At 60.2% G+C, this 19249-nt stretch overlaps 1 protein-coding gene across 3 annotated transcripts in view; it reads left to right on the top strand.

Moving 5' to 3' along the window:
* The window catches only part of OLFM2 (olfactomedin 2), a 70941-nt gene extending 52174 nt beyond the window's left edge, over nucleotides 1-18767 (top strand). For all 3 annotated transcript variants that reach the window (XM_065419465.1, XM_065419464.1, XM_065419463.1), the window contains 3 exons: nucleotides 9048-9267; nucleotides 13168-13274; nucleotides 18090-18767. In XM_065419465.1, coding sequence (XP_065275537.1) covers nucleotides 9048-9267; nucleotides 13168-13274; nucleotides 18090-18767 — 1005 coding nt within the window. The remainder of the gene's footprint in view (nucleotides 1-9047; nucleotides 9268-13167; nucleotides 13275-18089) is intronic.
* The last annotated feature ends 482 nt before the right edge of the window (nucleotides 18768-19249 follow it).

Here is a 19249-nt window from a genome sequence, read left to right as displayed (position 1 = left end):
TCACGGCCTAGAAGTGCCTACGTGGGGAGGAGATTTCCGATCGCAGACAAGGGCAGAGCAAGAGCCAACGGCTGGAAGCCGGCACCAGACGAATTCAGCGTAGAACGAAGGCACATGTTTATACCAGTGAGGGGACTGACCGTTGGAACAGCTGACCTAGAGGTGCAGGGGATTCTCGGGATGCCGGGCTCGTGGGGGTGCTCTCTGGCCCACAGGAGGTCACACTAGACTGGTACGTCTGGGGCTGGAGTTAACGCTGCACCTTTACAGGCAAGCCCCTGCCGCTCAGCTCTTGCCAGGAGCCCTTTGGTCCTGCCTCCACCAGCTCAGCTCAGGAGTCGGCAGAGGAGGCAGGGCCCTGGGCCAGCGCCAGGCTGACACCGGGAGAAGGGCCCCGCATTTGCAATTAAAAAGAAGTAAACAAACAAATGCTTTTCCCTGCAGCCCCTGGGGAGGAATCTGTGCTGATAAATGACTGCAGCCCGGCCGCCTCCCCAGCCTCTTCTCCATTCAATCACCTTCCCCCAGTCGTTTTTCAGGTGCTGGTGAGCTGCTGTGATTAGAAACCATTTGCTGGGAGTAATAGCTGTTGATTTCTGCAGCAGATGGGAGAGGAACTGTAACCCAGCCAGAGCCACCAGGCAGCGGAGCGGCCAGGAGCTGCAATCTCCCCACTGCAGCTGGGACAGGAGCATGGGGGTCTCAGTGACCCAGGCATTTGTGCCTAATTGACCCCACGTGAGGTGCACCCTGTGCTGAGACGGGCACTGGGGGGTGCCCCAACCCCCAGGGATGAGCTTGGGGCTGAGCAGGGTCAGAGACAGAAATCCTAAATAGCCGCCCCCCCCCTCCAAGGGTGCTCTGGGCAGTCCCGTTCCCCAGGCCAGTGTCTGTCTGTCCAGCCCTTACACACCTGTCTGTCTGTCTGTCATCTGGGCCTCCCAGATCTGCGTCATGCCGCGCCAGCCTTAGTAACCCAGCTGCCCGGCCGGCCCGTGAAGGGTGCGTCTAGTGGCGAGAGCGGGGACTGGCAATAGGGAGCCGCTGGGCTCTAATTCGGCTCCGGGCGGGGTCCGTGTTGTAGTGGATAAGAGCAAGGCGCTTGGAGGCAGGACTCCTGGGTTCTTTTCTGCTCTTTTCCCATGTGACTGTGGTTAAGTAACATCACCACTCGGTGCCTCAGTTTCCCCCTGTAGGGTGGGGCTAGGGACTCTGGCCCTCCTCCCGGGGCGCGTGAAGCGCCGTTAATTACCCGCGGGGTCCACTGCTCCCAGTCCTGGCGGGTGGGGCCCCGGGGAAGGCTGTGTGTTGCCAGGCTACGTGGAATGGCTGAAACCCTTCCCAGCTGCCGCGGGGCTCGGGGCTGCTGCCTGTCACCAGGCAGCCGCCTCCTCGCGGTTATTGGCACCGGCATTGCCAGCAGCAGCGGGGAGCAAAGTGGGGCTGGGATTCGATCGGGCTCTGGGTCAGAGCCGCCTGCGTTAGGGGGGGAGAGAGGAGCCGGAGCTGGAGCTATTCTCCCAGCAAAGCCTGCAAGCCCCTGTCCCTGGCTGCTGAGACGGGCCGTCCCCAGTGCTGCAGCCAGGTTAGGGAAGGTCTCCCCGCTCTGTGGGATCCCTTCCTGCTTCACTGGGGCGGGTCTGCCAGGCTGCAGGGAGGGCAGGGGTCAGGACAGCCCCCCGGCCAGCTGGCAGGACACAGCCCCCAGGGCCCAGCACCAGCTGCCTGCAGAAGGGAGCCTGATGTAGGAGAATGGGGTTGTACAGATCCGTCAATTCACTGGCAAAGGAGCCTCAGCTGGGTACAGCTATCGTCTCTCTGTCTGCCCCCATTCACACCCGTATAGCTGTCTGTCTGTCCCCACGCACGCACCCTGCCACCCCTGCTATCTCTCTGTCCCATTAGATATGGATGCGCCCATCCCCGTGCTAGCAAGGGGCCATATGTAGACACCTATTCTTACATGTCTCGTTTTGGGTCTCTGTCACGAAGTGTGGGGAAGTCAGGACCCTGCACCCCTGGCTTCCTGCGATTCACCGTGACTCTCAGCCAGCCAGTAAAACAGAAGGTTTATTAGACGACAGGAACGCAGTCCCAAGCAGAGCGTGTAGGTACAACCAGGACCCCTTAGTCAAGTCCTTCTGGGGGGTTTAGGGAGCTTAGACCCCACCCAGCCCAAGACTGAAAACAAAACCCCTCTAGCCGTCTCTCTCCCCCTTCCCCCAGCTCCTCCCCTCCCTTTGTCCAGTTTCCCGGGCAAAGGTGTCACCTGGCACCACCCCCTTCCTGGCTCAGGTTACAAGCTCAGGTAACTCTCAAGTAAAATCATCCCCTGCTATCCCATCCCCAATGCAGACAGTCCCAGTAAAACTAGTATCAGAGGGGTAGCCGTGTTAGTCTGAATCTGTAAAAAGCAACAGAGGGTCCTGTGGCACCTTTAAGACTAACAGAAGTATTGGGAGCATAAACTTTCGTGCAAGTGCATCTGAAGAAGTGAGGTTCTTACCCACGAAAGCTTATGCTCCCAATACTTCTGTTAGTCTTAAAGGTGCCACAGGACCCTCTGTTGCCAGTAAAACTAGACGACATTCCCAGGTCAATCTCCCCCTCCCCGCCCCCCTGCTCCCTACTGCGTCACAGCCTCTGTCTCGCCTTGGGCAGAGGTGAGCTGTGGAGGGATGGGGGTGTACGTGGGGGTGAGGGACAACGGGCAGGGTGAGGCAGGCAGGTTGGTACCCGGCCGTGTCTGTTCCGGCTGCAGGGACAGAGGAGCCAAATGGAGATTCCTCTGGCTGTGCAGGACGGGGGCATGTCTCGTAGGCCAGTGGGAATTATGGAAACAGGCACTCGGGAATGGCCTTGAATTCTCCTGCTTCCAACCTCTAACATCCAGAGGTCATGGGGGGACTTCCCCAGGGGGCAGATTATCCCAGTGCTGCCTCCGTGGGGCTTCATGCCCCTGTCTCTGGAGCAGCTGGTGCTGGCCCCTGGTGGAGACGGGATACCAGGCCATTCCTCTGAGCACTCCCTCCTGCCCAGCTCCGGAGGGAGCCCGGCATGGTGCTGGCTAAACCTCGCCGCCCTCCGGGGCTGATGGCTCAGGTCCAGGGCCAGCTGTCAAAGCATAAATCAAGGGAAGAGGCCCTGGCAGGTCTGGGACCCGACTGCTGCCAGGCGAGGTCCCTCCGGCTTGCTTTGCAGCTGCGTGAGGTGAGAGCTGTGGGCCCTGGCTCGCTCGCTGTTAAGCACCGCAGAGACGCAGTAACATGCAGGAAAGAGAAGGGGAATCGCTGTCGTCTCCCGGCCTCGTGGGGCTGCTGAGGGCGAGGAGACGCTTGCTGAAAGGCAGGTGGATTTATGGAGTCCTTGAGTGGAGGCGACGTGGAGAGCGATTTCCAGCCAGGCCCAGGTCAGCATGGCCCAGGGGGAGCCAATGCCGAGATCTGCTCGGCACAACCCCTCCTGCCTCAGCCCAGGGAGGTGACTCTCAGGCCAGGGCCGCACTACGGACGTACATTGGTACAACTGGGTCGCTCGGGGGGATGAGAAACGAGCGCATTGTTATACCGACCTGCCCCTGGTGTGCGCAGCGCGATGGCAGCAGCAGGACGTCTCCCGACACCAGTAACTGCAGGAGCTCGCGCGGTGGCGTAGGAGCGTCTTCTCCAAAGTGCTGCCGCAGGGCCGATGCAGCGTTGGAAGTGCAGACCCGCCCTCAGCAAATCCAGCGCCCTAGCACAGGCGGGCAGAGTTTGCTGTTAACCAGAGCGGCTGGTGGCTGGTGGGGAAGAGGAAGCCTGTGCTCCGAGGCTGTAGCTCAAAACGTAAGAACGGCCAGACTGGGTCAGAGCAAGGGTCCATCCAGCCCAGTGTCCTGCCTGCCGACAGTGGCCGATGCCAGGTGCCCCAGAGGGAATGAACAGAACAGGGAATCATCCAGTGATCCATCCCCTGTCGCCCATTCCCAGCTTCTGGCAAATAGAGGCTAGGGACACCAGCCCTGCCCATCCTGGCTAATAGCCATTGATGGACCTACTCTCCATGAACTTCTCGAGTTTCTTTTTGAACCCTGTTCTAGTCTTGGTCTTCACAACATCCTCTGGCAAGGAGTTCCATGGGTTGACTGTGCGTTGTGTGAAGAAATACTTCCTTTGTTTGTTTTAAACCTGCGGCCCATTAGTTCCATTGGGTGACCCCTAGTTCTTGTGTTACGAGAAGGAGTAAGTAACAGCTGCTTTTACTAGGGATGTTTGGGGCTGGGGGCCGGCCTCACGGGGTGAGTTCTCTGGCCTATGTGGTTCAGGGCAGGCTGTGTAATCACAGGGGCTCCTTCTTGGCAGTGAAATCGCCGGCTCTTCGCCAGTACGGCCTTCCTACCTCCCACGGCTCCACCAAGATCCTGAAACTGACGAACGAGAACATTTCCTCTTGCTCAATGATTCTCCACCGTTCCCCCAAGGTGACCCTGCTTCGCAGGCAGAGACTCTTGCCGAGCCCCCTCCCCTCACATGTGCGATAAAACCAGGAGGAGGCTGCGCCAAGCAAATGTTTGTGCGTGTGAGTCGGGATGTTGACAGGGAATACTTGACCTGGCAGGGTCAAGGAGTGCGAGGAGAGTCCCAGAGCCCAGACATCCACGCCGCAATTAGACAGCCCCTGGAGCCCGAGTCAGCTGGCACCGGCCAGCCGCGGGTTTGGAATTGCAGTGTAGATGTACCCTAAAAGCTCAAACACCAGGACATAGGTGCTGTGCTCAGGCTGGAGAACTGCCCCGAGCAGAGCAGCTGGTTCCCGCCGGGGGGTCACTTGTCCGTTTCCCCCTCACCCCTGCATCTTCGTTGTGCTCTTGCCTGGCAGATTTATCACCCGGTTTCAAAGAGCAGCGCTCCAGGGGCGCGAGTCTCCAGCCTGCCCGCGGCCCCGAGACCGAAGGCAAGTAACACGCAGCGCCTCCGGTGCATGGTGTGGGCGGGGCGTTGTTCCCGGGGAGCCCGCGGCATCTCCGATTAGATGTGCGTCCGGCCGCGGCCACTCACTGGGCAGAGGCAGGCATGGTAGGCGAAGGGGGAGGCAGCTGGTGCAGCAGCAGTCGCCTGTCCATGCCAAGCCCGTGCCCTGGCAAGCCCAGAGATGGCACCTGAGGCTGGCATGGAGGGACGGGGGTGTCTGTACACAATGGGGCCTCTGTGGAGCAGCCCAGGGTGAGTGACACGAACCTTGGGCAAGGGCCTGGAATTGCAGCTTCTGGACTGTCAGGGGGGGGAGCTCAGTGACAGGCCCCCCCCCCCCCAGCCTCGTGCCTGGAGGGAGCTTTGCTCGGCTGCTTCCTGAAGCACCAGCACGTGCCCCGAAGCCTTTCTCCAGCCCTGGAGTTCCCAGCAGCTCCCCAGCTCTGCTGCCGTTAAACCATCTCTGCTGCCGTCCACGGGCTCCTGGCATCGCAGGAGGCAGCGCGTTCCCTTGGGTGGGGCCCTTGGCAGGACTCCTGGTAGTCCTGGCTCTGCTGGTGACCTTGGCCAAGTCACTGCCTCCCTCCATGCCCAGAGAGCTCTTTGGCACAGGGACTGTCTCTCTTTCTCCATCGGCGCAGCCCCTGGCACGCTGAGGCCCTGATCTCGGTTGAGGTGTCCGTGTAGCACCACCGAGACCAGGGCTCTGACTGTCCCCTTGAGAGCTCAGCGTGTTCTGGAAGCGCCTGTCTCCATAGGCCGGGTCTGGACACACGGTTCCTGTTGGTTTCAATGGGGGTTGTCTCTGTGCTCGGATGCAGGGTCTCAGGGCTTGGCCGCGGGGGGGTGGAGTGCCAAGGAGTCAATCCGCAGGATGGAGTCCCTCACTCGCTCCCTCCCCCCGCCCCAGCTCTTGCTGTGAATGTTGACTCCCACGGGGTGGCAATTAATTCTCAGGGCTGCTGGCTGCCTGCAGAGCCCAGCCTGGGTTTTTCCACTCGCAGAGGGACGTTCAGCTGGGAGCCGGGAGCCTGACTCATTCCCGCTCAGCTGCAGCCGTCTGCATTTAGCTCCATGGCGGATTCAGTCCCGTCATCCTGGACGGTGATGTTGGTCACTGGCTTTATCTCCCCTCGTTGAAGGGTATTTTTCCGTGATTTCAAGTCAGGCGTTGTTGTGCATCTAGATCACAGCTGCATGCACACACCCAGTGTTATTGCATTGCCCCCTCCTCACTGCGCGCGCACACGCACACACACCTCCCCCCCCCCCCGCTGGCACTGCCCTCCCCCCGCCTGTCCCTGAGGCTGGATCCTGGCAGCTCCGCTCATTCCAGGGCCTTCTCTTTCACACTCTCCACTCCAGCAGCGGTCATAAAAAATGCAGCAGCAATTACTGGGCCGGCTTTCCAGGGCTCGGTGTGGTGTCGCTCTGTGCAGCCAGCCTTGCCCAGGACACAGCGCAGGCCTGTAAGATGCAGGGAGCTGGGGAGGGCAGAGGAAATGACCTGCACAGTGTCTCGCCACCGGCGTGGGACGGCTGAAATCATGGAAATGTGCTGGGGGGCACAAAGCACCACGCGCAGCAGCGTCTGGACTCAGAGAAGCAGTGGGAACGAGCAAGCCCATGGCCCTCTCCCTCCCTCTCCCCCCTGGTAACACCACTGTTCTCCTGGGGTCGGTGGGAGGAGGAGGACCGGCCCCCGAGTGCAGACAGGCCCATGGGAGCACTTTGGCTGGCTGCGTAGTGCAGACCAGAGCTCCCCTCCCACGGGGATCCTGTCGCCAGCCACCAAAGGCCAGTTTCTCCGGTGCCCAGCACCTTGTGCCGCCACTTATACCAGCGCAGAGTGAGTGCAGATCATCGCTGCTCTGATCTGCTTGGCACTGTGTAAACGGGGAAGGGCAGCGAACAGCTCGGCCCCCGCCGTCGGACGGGAAAGGGAGCCGGCTCTGCAGCCGGAGGCGCGGCGTTTCCCGCCCCCGCTCAGCGTGGAGCTCGCGGAAGGCCGTCGTGCAGAGACAGCGGTGTGGGCGGCAGCCTGGGCTCCCCACTGGGAACATAGTGAGAGTTGCGAATGAGGTCATGCTTGGGCAGGCGGCCTGGCCGGCCTGGCGCCCGCACTGCCGTGGCTGTACTGTTGGTTTTAGCGCTCCAGCTTGATCAAAACTAGCGCCCGTGGGTCTCTCCAAGCCGGCCACTGCTCCCCTCCAGCTGCCGGGCAGACAGCGGTGTCAATGGAGCACCTCCCCCGAGGTCCGTCGAAATACAGGTGCTAGTGAGCCGAGAAAAGCGTCCATGGATTCACCGCATCCGTTAGTAAAACTCTGCCGGGGTTCATTCCTCCCCTCCGTGTCCTGTCAGGCCTCTGCTTCCAGCCCCAGGGTTCTGGTCTGTCTTTGTTGGCTGGGTTCCATTGCCCTGTGCTCCGGGGATCTTCTCCCCATGGGGACTTCTGGGGCCAAGTCACCTCTTCACTGTCTCTTGTTGTAAGCTGTCTTCCAGACCTTGGCCAACGCTGCTGGTAGTTTGCTCTTCACCAGCCATGTGCTCTGGGAGGTGCTGAGTTTCATCGATTTTTAGGGCCAGAAAGAATCGTTTGGATCACCTAGTCAGAGCTCCTGCGGGACACAGGACATAGAATTTCCCTGTGTGGTTTATGTACCCAGCCCATATCTTGTGGTTGAGCTAGCGCGGATTTTTCCAAACGAGCCATCCAGGCCGAGTGGGTTCCGACACTGACTCCCTTTGTGACCTTGGGTGAGCCCCTTCTCCCCTGTAACACAGAGACAGCAACACAGATTGCAGAAGATTAATTAGCTCCTATTCACCGACTGCTTGGAAGATGCAAAGTGCTAAGTATTGTAATTATTATTAATTTCTAACCCAGGGGCCGGAACCTGCCTCTGGCATATTAATGAGCCCTTAATGATGGTGCCAGAGCTCTGTCATCATTATCATGCCTGAGGTAAACCGCGCACAGGCCTCTTGATCTTCATTAGGGGGAGGTGAGAGAGGGACTGCGGCGAGCAGGAGAGCTGCAGGGTTTCTGTGTTACAGGCGTTGCCTTCCGGGGAGCCAGGAGTGCAGGGTAGCCACCGGGGAGGCTGGGGGTTCAGAGAGGGAGTCGGCCAGAGCGGGGAGGGGTTGGGGGGACTTGAGGCCGTGGAGCCCTCCTCTGTGCCGAGCCTGACGTTGGCACTGGGCAGAGGCCGCATGGGACATCTGGGCACCACTTAAACCCCACTTCAGCCCCGAGGAGACTTAAGATGTGCCAGGTCCTATCAGGGGGCATCCAGGCCTTGTCCTGATCTCATGCGCTCAGGGTGAATTTCACCCCTGGGAAAGGTTAAGGCTGAAGCCCATCTGGCCAGCGCTGCAAAGGAGGTCAGCGTATGTGGGGCCGTGCTCTTCATCTGGTCAGAAGAGTCTTATTTCATCAGCATCGTACTTCCCCTTCGCTGGAACCGATTCCTGATTGACTTACCCCAAGCCAGCATCAGCCTGGTGTGAAACAAAGGGTGTGCGTCCACACGGCCTTTTGTGTCAGTTTAACCAAATCAGTTCAGAATCACACTGAATGTGAAACTGGTGCAATTTTCTCACGTAGACAAGCTCTTAGGCTGGGAATTTTTCAGGGCAGGGATTGTCTGCAGCGCCCAATGTGATGGGGCCCCGATCTCCGTCACTGTGTGTCTGTGCAGTGCCCAGCCCGACGGGGCCCTGATCTCGGTCGCTGTGTGTCTGGGCAGCGCCCGGCCCGACGGAGCCCTGATCTCGGTCGCTGTGTGTCTGGGCAGCGCCCGGCACAGTGGAGCTGGGATGTGGGGTGTGCAGGCACTAGTGACCTACACGTACTTTAAGTCGTGTCTGGGGGCTAAAACTTGAAGGCTAGTAAGGGATGTTGGAAACCGCTGGTGCTGGCCGGGAAGCAGAGGCAGCCGGGCGGGCGGTAGGTAGGGGGAGTGTGTGTGTGTGTGTGTGTGGCAGGGGGGTGAGTGATGCATGCCTGTCCAAAGGGGGCACAGGGAGAGGGACCTGGCTGCTGTTGAGAGGTTGCATTTTTCCCTTCACCGATTCCTCTGGCCACGTTGACAGGAGCTGAAGGACAAAATGACGGAGCTGCTGCCTCTGATCCCCGTCCTGGATCAATACAAAGCGGACACGAAAATGATCGTGCAGCTGAAGGAGGAGGTGAGGAACGTCTCGGGGAGCTTGCTGGCAATCCAGGAGGAGATGGGCGCGTATGACTATGAGGAGCTGCAGCAGAGGGTGCTGGTCCTGGAGGCGCGGTTACATGCCTGTATGCAGAAATTGGGTATGGAACGCAGCTGCCTTTTCCTCCCTTTCCTTCCTCTCTCTCACACGCCTGGGACAGCACCCAGGGGCTCCCCTCTCTGCTTCCAAAGGGCTCACGCTGAGTGTGCCACGCGGTTGCGGGCCAAGAGGGAGGGCTCGGGGGGTGGGGGGCATGAAAGTGCCTCTTTCACGTCCATTGGGTGTGGCTTCCGCTTGCTGAGTGAGCGCAGGGTTCCCTGTCTGGGTAATCTCACTCCCTGCATTGTTTCTACACACAGGGGAGTGGGGTCTAGGGGTTAGCGCAGGGGGGCTGGGAGCCCGGACTCCTGGGTTCTCTCCCAGCTGTGGGAGGGAAGCAGGGTCTGATGGGTTAGAGCAGGGGGGGCTGGGAGCCCGGAATCCTGGGTTCTCTGCCCACCTCTGGGAAGGGAGTGGGGTCTGATGGGTGAGAGCAGGGGAGGGCTGGGAGCCAGGACTCCTGGGTTCTCTCCCAGCTGTGGGAGGGAAGCAGGGTCTGGTGGGTTAGAGCAGGGGAGGTGCTGCCAGAGGAAGGTGATGCAGGTTTCTGAGTCTGGTTCCAGGAGCCTGGCCCCAGTGACCCGTGTCTGGGGACGCCCAGGCTCCTCTGTCACGTTTGGACGCCAGGGCCAGACGAGGAGAGTGACGGGAATTCCCCTGGGCCCCCCCAGCGAAGGGCGCCGGGAGTGCCAGCTCCCGTTGCAAAGCGCCTGGGACGGTGTCACCCTCCTGCCATCTTTATTGGGGCTGAGCTGACAGCTGATTCGCTCCCACGTGCTCCTCAGCTGAGCCCCAGCCAGGGTCCAGGGGGCAGACATCCCGCCAGGCTGGAGAGAGGGCAGCGCTAGGGGACTGATGCCAGACAGCCGGGTTAGACTCCGCAGAGGGCACGGGCAGAGCGAGCAGACTGGAGCCCATCCAGCCCGGGCCCGTCTCCAGCAGTGTCAGAAGTCGTATGGAGCCCTGCAGGAGGCAGCGATGGGATAATCTGCCCTCAGGGAAACCCTCCCTGACCCCCAGTAGTTATACCCTGAAGCAGGAAGTTTTCCAGAGCACCTGCTGGTTTAGTGGATAGTCTGTGTATCGTCTGAATGTCCAACCCTTTTGTGAACCCTGCTGAACTCGGTGTCAGCAACACCTTGTGGGAGAGAGTTCCACTGGCCAACAGAAACTGTGTTTCCTCCTCACTGCCTTTGAGCTTGCCACCTTCCTGTCTCGCTGAGTGTCCCTTTGCTATGAGATAGGGAGAACCGAAGATCCAGCTGAGCCTTGGCCTGGAAGACGACTCTATTGTTCGGGGTCGGCCCATGCTGAGAGCAGCCCAGCGTTTATTCCTACAGTGTTATTTGCATCGCCGCGGCCCACCGTGCTAGGCACAGCACGAGACCATCCCTTCCCGTCTGGGCATTCAGTGGGCGTGGCAGGGGGCAGGCACAGAGAGGGGAAGTGATCAGTGACAGGTCACCCAGCAGACAAGAGACCCGGGTGCATTCCCTGCCCCCCGAGCACTTTCCCTGGGCAAGACCAGCCTGAGATGAGAGCCAGGAGGAGAGGTTGGGGCGGGGAGGAGAATTGCTCAAGGAGGGGCCTGTAATCTCCATTTCTCTTCTGTAACCGGGGGCGCCATGTTCCCCGTGAAGCCGGGGCAGCCCTCGCACGGAGCTCTGATGAGCAGACGGCTCTGCCGGGCTGCCTGGCTTTCCCCTCTCAGCTTGGGTCTCTGCTTGCCCTCCGATGCGGGCTGGGAACGGCTGCTTTTCACCGGTGTCTCACTGTCAAGGAGCCCAGCCCACGGGCTTTGCTGCTCCAAGCTAGAAATCCAAATACAACAGTAGCCAAGGGTGGCAGGGGCTTCGGTTGGGCTGGGCTGGCCTTGGGATGCCGCCCTGAGGCCTGGGTCTCGAGACAGAGGCAGTTTGCGGGTAGGACTCACTGCTCTGCTCACTCCCTGCTGCCAACCGCTTGTCTGGATGCAGGCGGCAGATGCTGGGAGCTGTCCCAGTGCACCCAGGCGTCCACGTGGCTGATTTGCCGCTCTGCTGAGCCCTTTCGAGTGCTAATGCTTAGACCCTGGCGCCCGTGCAGAGCAGGGGCGGAACGGGATTGTTTTGTGCCTGCTCTACGCTGGCGGGAACAGCTGCCCCATGCAGAGCCCGAGGGAATCAGGATGTTTTCCTGAAAACTCCCCTGGGATCTCCCATGCTGAGCTTCCCCAGTGAACCCATGTGTGTGATGAGCCAGTGTGGTGCTGGGCTGGGAAGCGGGAGAGCTGGGTTCTAACCCTGACACTTCACTCTCTGGAGCCGGGGCTGTCCCTCGCTCTCCGTCCGTGCAGCACTTGGCACGGCTGGTGCCCTGATCTCGGTCAGGGCCTGGGCAGCACCCAGAACAGCAGGGCTCGTCTCTGCTTTAATATTGTCATAACCGGGGTAGGCAGGACCCAGCCCTGCTCTGTCTCGGTGGCTACCGGCGCTGTACAGGGACGGGGGGGTGGCACATGAAGGCTGGTGTATACAAGGCAGCCTGGTCGCCCGCTGCTCTGACCCCTAGCAATATGAGCGGGTTATAGATGGGGGTTTGGAGGGGTCTTTCTGCCCCTCCCCAGCGAAGCAGAGCTGGTGTCCCCATTGCACAGACAGGGACTGAGGCACAGAGGGGCTAAGTGACTTGCCCCAGGTCACACAGGGAGTCTGTTGCAGAGCATGTCTCCCAAGGCCTAGGGTCGTGCCCTGACCACTGCCCCCTGTCCTCTTGGCTCAGGCCCTGCCACTCCCTCACCAGGGTGGGGGGAGCTGTGCACAGGGCAGTGAAAAGTCAGGTACAAGGCTCCAGGTGTTGACGAATTAGCCCGAAGCAAAGTAGTATTTGCATGTGGGATTTTCAGCCGATCTTGCTGGTGTTTTTTGGAGGTTTTGTGCATCGCCTGTTGAGGCGCTTGGGCCTGCTCCCTTCTGAGCTGTGGTTTTAGGGTTTGATTTCACCAGGCAGAACAAAATCTGGGATCCAGCTCTCAGCTGGATCAGTGACAATGGAGAGGGACCCGGATTGTAATTACGCCTGTGTGAATCCGGTTACTCCAGATCCACACTGGATTAACTGAGATCAGGCTCGAGGCCACAAACCCCCAGGAAGGTCCCTGCTTTGCCTGGACGTGAATCCCAGGGGTCAAGATCGACTGGGAGAGCGAGGAGCCTTGTACAGACATCAGCCTCCGCTGGCCGGAATCGATAGCGCCCCCTCGAAGGCACCAGGGCTCCAGTAACTTACACCCGCTGAAGACGGGGGCTGACTCGAGCCAGTTCCTGTCTAGCTCTGTCCTGGGATCTGGGGGTCCTCGTGGAGATGGGGGTGCCTTTCCCCCCAAAGTCGCACTGCTTTAACAGAAATCAGGGTTGAAAGGGATTCAGTTACACTGGTGCAAATGCCTGTGCTGCCGTCCTCCCGCCGATTTCACCCGGTGTGCCAGAGACACGCGCATGCTGGGGGAGGCGTCGGGTTCACACAGGCCCAGGGCAGCCAGCTGCAATCAGAGGCAGAGCGCCCACCGGGGGACTGGCCTGATGTAAGAACACACCGCTAGCCTTGCTGTGCGGCTGGACGCTGCTGCTGCCACGGGTGGGACGAACGTTCCCCCACCGCGCCCAGTTCTGGTGAGGGATGCAAGCAGGGACAGGAGCAGCATCTACCTGGCTCGGGGAGGCACCAACCGGCTGGCTGTCGGTAGGGGACATTCTCAAAGCACTGCACAGCCCGGACAGGAGGCTGCCGAGCGTGGAGGGGTCTCTGTCACTGTAGTCCCAGCCCCCTCCCACGCACCCTGCTCTGCCCCCCACTGATCCCCGCCCGCCTCAGCGGTTGGGCAGGTTTCTCTCCTGTAACCGTTCTCTCTGTCCTGCCGCAGGCTGCGGGAAGCTGACGGGTGTCAGTAACCCCATCACCATCCGGGCGTCGGGATCCCGGTTCGGATCGTGGATGACCGACACCATGGCTCCCAGCGCCGACAGCAGGGTGAGTTCTGAGGGCTTGCGCTGGCGGGTGAGTGCCGGGCTGGGGCCGGGAAGAGTCCGGGGGCTGCCTCGCCTTCCCATGGTTCCTCTCCCCATGCAAGCCACCCACGTGGCTTGCATCACTCTGCAAAGCCTCAGACGGCTGCAGGCCAAGGCTTCCATGGCCGTTTTGGGTGCACACCGTGGAGGAAGGGGTCTGATCTCCAGCCCCCAAGTAGGGGGCAGCACCCGCAGTCGGGACCGGATCTCTCAGCAGCTCCTGACGCGCCACTCAAGGCAGGGTTTTCCCAGGAGCTCAGCACCCAGCGTGGATCTGCCGTGCTGGGCGCGTCAGACAATCTGGCCACTTATTCCGGTGCCTAAACAGCGGTTCTCAAACTTTTGAACTGGTGACCCCGTTCACACAGCCAGCCTGTGTGTGCGACCCCCTTATGAAGTAAAAACACTTTTTTTAAATTTAACTCTGTTATAAATGCTGGAAGTGGAGGCTGACAGCTCGTGACCCCCATGTAATAACCTCATGACCCCCTGAGGGGTCACGACCCCCAGTTTGAAAACCCCTGGCCTAAAGAATTGCTGGCCCCGATCCTGGACAAGGAGCTCTTGTGACAATTCCAGCCCCCCTCTGTCTATTTCCGTGCCCAGGGCCAGTCCAGCCTTTAATCCAGGCAATGGGAAACACACACCCCTTAAAAACCGCCTGTAACAGTGGCCAGAGGAGATGAGCCTGGCGGGGGGGGGGGGGGGGGGGTGACGCTCAGCCAGCTCTGAAATCAGGCACACCAGGCATTTCTATCATGGTGCCGCTTTAGTTCTTAAAACTTCGCCAAGCGTTCGGTCTGCAGAAAGAGCGAAAACCCGTTTAACGTTGTAGACTGTGGAGGGTGGGGAGAGCTAATAAAACTCTGGGAAACACCCGTAAAGGTGCAGCGTCTTCCTTCTGCAGAGCTCAGCGTCTCAGCGCAGCGAGCCCAGCAGAGCTCGAGAGAGGCAATTACTAGTGTAAAGAAATCCCAGTCCCCGTGAGAGATGCCAGCCCTTTTCGGCAGCCAAGCACCCCAGCACCCCAGCTTTTCTGCCAGGAGGGCCAGGGCTGCACGCTGGAGGATATTAACAATGTGGAGCAGAAGCAGAGGCTCCTGTTTCTAATTCCACATCTCTCTCATTAATTGTCTTTCTGTTGCACCTCCTGCAAACGGTGTTGGGTGCCCCCTAGCAGCGTGTCCCACGTGCGTAGCCGGAGAGTGAGCCTGGCGCTAGGAGTAACCTCTGGCCACACGTTGGTACAAAGCGGGTTAGACCCTCCGCTGGCATCACCTGGCACTGGGAACATGTACTAGGAAGGGGGTGGGGGCAGGGAAGCGTGCTGCATGCCCCCCGGCGATGGTGTCTTGAAGCCTAAAGATACCCTAGGCCTTGTTGACTTGGAAACTGGGGCCAGACTAACGCCAACGGCTGCAGCTCGCGCCGTGAGTTACTTCAGTGCAGGATCACGCGTGGCCGCGTGCAGGGGGAATCGGGGCCTTACTTCTCTGTATGTCCTTCCTTGGTTATATGAGGGACGCCCCTGCTGGCCATGCAGGCCTGTAGCCAGGGCCTTGTAAACACAGCCAGAGGCGTGCTGGAGCCGGTGGCAGAGCTGTTCCCGTTGTAGCAGGCTGGCTGCAGGGGGCGGGGCTCCATGGGGCTGTGCATCGCACCTGGGGACACGTCTGCTAGTGATGGGTGCTGCCTCAGAAGCAGGATTGGGGGAGCGGGGAAGTTACCCAGAGGGGCGCATGGTTCTGTGCATTTCCCGGTGGCGATGCACCTGGCCCCGCATGCCTGGGGAGCTGGCGTTTTGCAGAGGGTGTTTGCTCTCCGCTCCATGCAACGGTGCTTCACTGCCCTGGCCCTTCCAGGCGAGGGCTGTTTGTGTAGGGATGGTGCCAGCTGGAGCAGACGGCCAGCCCTGCACACCCACCCCCTGCCACACACAGCCCAGCCCCGGGCCCCAGAGGAGAGCAGAGGCTGCGTCCAGGCAGCTGTGGGACTGCGCTAGACCAGGCCCTCCACACTCAAGCCAGTGGTGGAGTCTTGCCAGAGCTGGCGCAATGTTATGTTGCTGCCCGCATGTGGGTGCTGCTCCCCGCGCGCTGCTCATCCAATTTTTCGTGTTAATCAGTGACCCTTGGAGCCCAGAGCCTCCGGGCTTGGAGGAGTCCTCGGCAACCCCCACCAGCTGCAAAGGCCATAAGCTGTCAAAGAGAGGGACTGAACCTAGTGCTTGAGGACGTGAAACTGGGAGCCAGGACTCCTGGGTTCTATTCCTGCATCGAGGGAGGGAAGCCAGGACTCCTGGGTTCTATTCCTGCATCGAGGGAGGGAAGCCGGGACTCCTGGGCTCCAGCCCTGACTTGAGGAGAGGGGTCTGGGTTTAGAGCAGGGAACTCTTGGATTCTTTCCCAGCACTTGGGCAAGTCACTTTTCTCTGGGCCTCAGGACAAGCATCATTCCCTTGTCTCCTTTTCCTGTTCAGACCGGCGGGGCTGTCTCTCGCTCTGCGTCGGCAGCACCCAGCACGTCAGGGCCCGATGCTGGCGATACTACAGGGGTGACCCCAAGAATTGCTTAGTGGGTGTGTCGTCGCACAGCAGTGCTGTCCCAGCACCCACCCGAAGCAGAGCGAAAGCACACCCGGCGTGGCTGGTAACCAATGGAGATGTAGCCGGGGCTGCTGGTCATTTGAATTCATGAAGGAAGAGAGGCTTCCAGGAGGCCAGAGTTCAGGCCACCGTAGCTCTGGATCTGCGTGGGAGCGTGGCCGGTGCTGGCAGCTCGAGCTGCCTGGCTCATTAGCAAGGGCTCAGGATGGATGGGAGAGCTGCGTGTCACTGCAAATGGCACGTTTTTATGTATGGCTCGGGGGAGCGGCAGGGGCTGATGGATGGCCGCTGGGAGAAATTGGATTTCTAACATGCGGCAGAGCAATTGGCCTTTTATTGATTGTGGGGTTTGCGTTTTCAAACCAGATGGGCAGAGGCCTGGGGGAGTCTCAAAGGACCAAACCAGCCCCCAAGCCCCAGTGACTCTCCCCAGCATCCAGTGGGGATTGGGCATCCTTTGTGCCTGGACTCCGGGCTCAGCCCGGCGCTGGCGCTCGGGGAGCAGGGCTGGCTGGGCCAATTGGGGGTCAGTGGCATTTCCAGCCACAACGTAGAACTGTGCTAAGATTGGGGGTGCGAGCGCACGGGGCTCCGTTCTCTGCTGCCCTGGGCCTCGTGTCCCCAGTCAGCACCCTGCTGGGGGGGCCACTCACTTTCACTGGCATACATGGCTGTGCAAGGGGCCGGGCGGTGGGTCGGGCCCCTGGGGCCAGATCCTCAGCTAGCACAAATGGGCGTAGCCTTCGTAAAGTCCCCGGGGCTGCCGTGTGTTACACCCCTTCCTCCCCTATTCCCTGGGGCCTGAAACAGGCATGGAATAACGCCCAAGGCCAGCAAGCCAGCCAGCACCAGGCCCTGCCCCCCCCCTCCCCCCCGACCGGCCTGTGGGGAATCGTCTGCTCCCCAGTCCTCGTTGGATTTCTCTCTCCCTATTGCTGGGAGACCCCGAACGCTGCGGCAGCGACGCACCCAGCAGAGCGTCCTGTTTGCAGCGGCGTGGGGCAGGGCCACGTCTCTCTGCCGTGGAGCGGCAAGCGCTGGGACTGGCCCAAGAGCTGCAGGGTGCGTGCCGGGCCCGGTGCCCAGGGGCAGAGAGCTTCTTCCCCTCACTGCTCATGCTGGGGCCAAGCAGCGAGGGCAGGGATGGCTTATTCAGCCTCCCCTCATCCAGGCAGGGCGGGACTCTTCTGTCAAGTCCCTTCGCCCGGGCTCTGCACGTCTCCTGTTAGTGACACTCATCCCGCCGAGATCAGGGGCCGCCGGCCGCGTCGAGCCTGGCCTGCGCGAGGTGCTAGCACAGAGTGCTCAGCGCTTCTTGTGAAAGCGACGGAGACCTTCAGCTTCCATTAAAAAAACAGCCCTGGGGGTTACCGGATGGACCCCGGAGACCTCGAGATCCAGGCAACGGAAAAGAACCCGAAGGGTTCGTGTTAAAAGCAATCGCCTGGTTTCGGGGCCAGACTCGGGAGTGTTCACAGACCCGTGGCTGCCTGTCACGTGGGTTGCACAGGTGGAGATGACGGCAGTAAGCCCTGCTGAGGAGCCGGGGTCCCTCAGCTCGGCCAGAAGCTGGAGCTGGCGTCTCTGCCCGGCTCTCTCCTGTTTCCACCTGAGGTTTAATGCGTGGAGCTGCCGTTCAGCAGGCAGGGCCTTTGCCAATAGACTTTACTGGGGGTCTACGCGGGGCCCAGCATTGCGGGGCTCAGGGGGGCGCTCGCGCCCGCTCCCCTTTCATTCTTCTCTAAACATTTAAGCCGGTGTGACAGGCCGGGGGGCTGCCGGCTGGGTTAGCCCCGGCTTGGCCGGCCCCAAAGGCTCCTGCCTGTACTCAGCCTGGGCTGCAGCTCCAGGAATTCATGAAACCTCCAAGTCCTGCTCTGGCGTGGGGAGCTGCCCAGGCAGGCAGGGCTGGGAGCCCGGGGAGTCATTGCTCCGTGCGGGGAGGGAGCGGCGTGGGGGAGGCGGCCGTGCTGATGCCGCTGCAGCGCAGGGGCTGGAAAGACGCCCAGGGGCTGGGGGGGCCCAGGCCTTGTGCTGGGTCGCACACGGGGTGAGGGGCCCAGGCTGCACACGGGGTTGGGGGCCGGGGGGGTCTGGGCCCCACACAGGGGTGAATTTCCCCCGGGATCCACTGCCCCCCTCTAACCACGTGGCTGGTCTCTCCCGCCCAGGTCTGGTACATGGACGGTTACTACAAGGGGCGCCGGGTGCTGGAGTTCCGGACCCTGAATGACTTCATCACGGGCCAGAACTTCGTGCAGCACCTGCTGCCGCACCCCTGGGCCGGGACGGGCCACGTGGTCTTCAACGGCTCCCTCTACTACAACAAGTACCAGAGCAACATCGTGGTGAAGTACCACTTCCGCTCGCGGAGCGTGCTGGTGCAGCGCAGCCTGAACAGTGCCGGCTACAACAACACCTTCCCCTACTCCTGGGGGGGCTTCTCCGACATCGACTTCATGGTGGACGAGAACGGGCTGTGGGCGGTCTACACCACCAACCAGAACGCCGGCAACATCGTGGTGAGCAAGGTGGACCCGCAGACGCTGGAGATCCTGCGCAGTTGGGACACTGGCTACCCCAAGCGCAGTGCTGGCGAGTCCTTCATGATCTGCGGCACCCTCTACGTCACAAACTCCCACCTGGCCGGGGCCAAGATCTATTTTGCCTACTACACAAACACTTCTAGCTACGAGTACACGGACATCCCATTCCACAACCAGTACTCCCACATCTCCATGCTGGACTACAACCCGCGGGAGAGGGTGCTGTACACGTGGAACAATGGCCACCAGGTCGTGTACAACGTCACGCTCTTCCATGTCATAAAGACTTCGGGCGAGTTGTGAAACCGCTGCCAGACTCGGTTCTTCGCTCTTTCTTTTTTTACACTTCGGGATCGACCGTTCTTTTCATGAAGCAAAGCCCAGAGGTTCTTCTTTGTGTTTTTTTTCTTTCTTCCTGTGGTTGACATGACGCATGGATCTCGTCTGCTTTCATTGGAGCCAAGGCCAATTATTTTATTTTATTTTATTTTATATTTGGTGGCAAATAAAAATGATCTCTTTGACATTTAATGGAGCTTGTGCCTTTTCTTTCCGGTTGTGGCCATGCCTCTCTGCTTCTGTGCAGGGGACGCGGGATTCTAATTCCCGTGGGGAATTCACCCCTGTAAATATAGAAATACGTGAGAGTTGCACACAAACATTAAAAAGTGCATTATACACCTAGTGTATATAACCAGAGGGGTGAGAAATGTAAAAATTCGACAGCCAAAGTTAAATATTGAAATAATAGCAGCCGTTAAGCTGAGCACCGAAGCACACACGTA

The sequence above is a fragment of the Emys orbicularis genome, chromosome 19 (assembly GCF_028017835.1).
Source record: "Emys orbicularis isolate rEmyOrb1 chromosome 19, rEmyOrb1.hap1, whole genome shotgun sequence".
Taxonomy (NCBI): domain Eukaryota; kingdom Metazoa; phylum Chordata; order Testudines; family Emydidae; genus Emys; species Emys orbicularis.
Note: the sequence above shows the minus strand (reverse complement) of the source record. Positions and strands in the feature narration are given on the sequence as shown.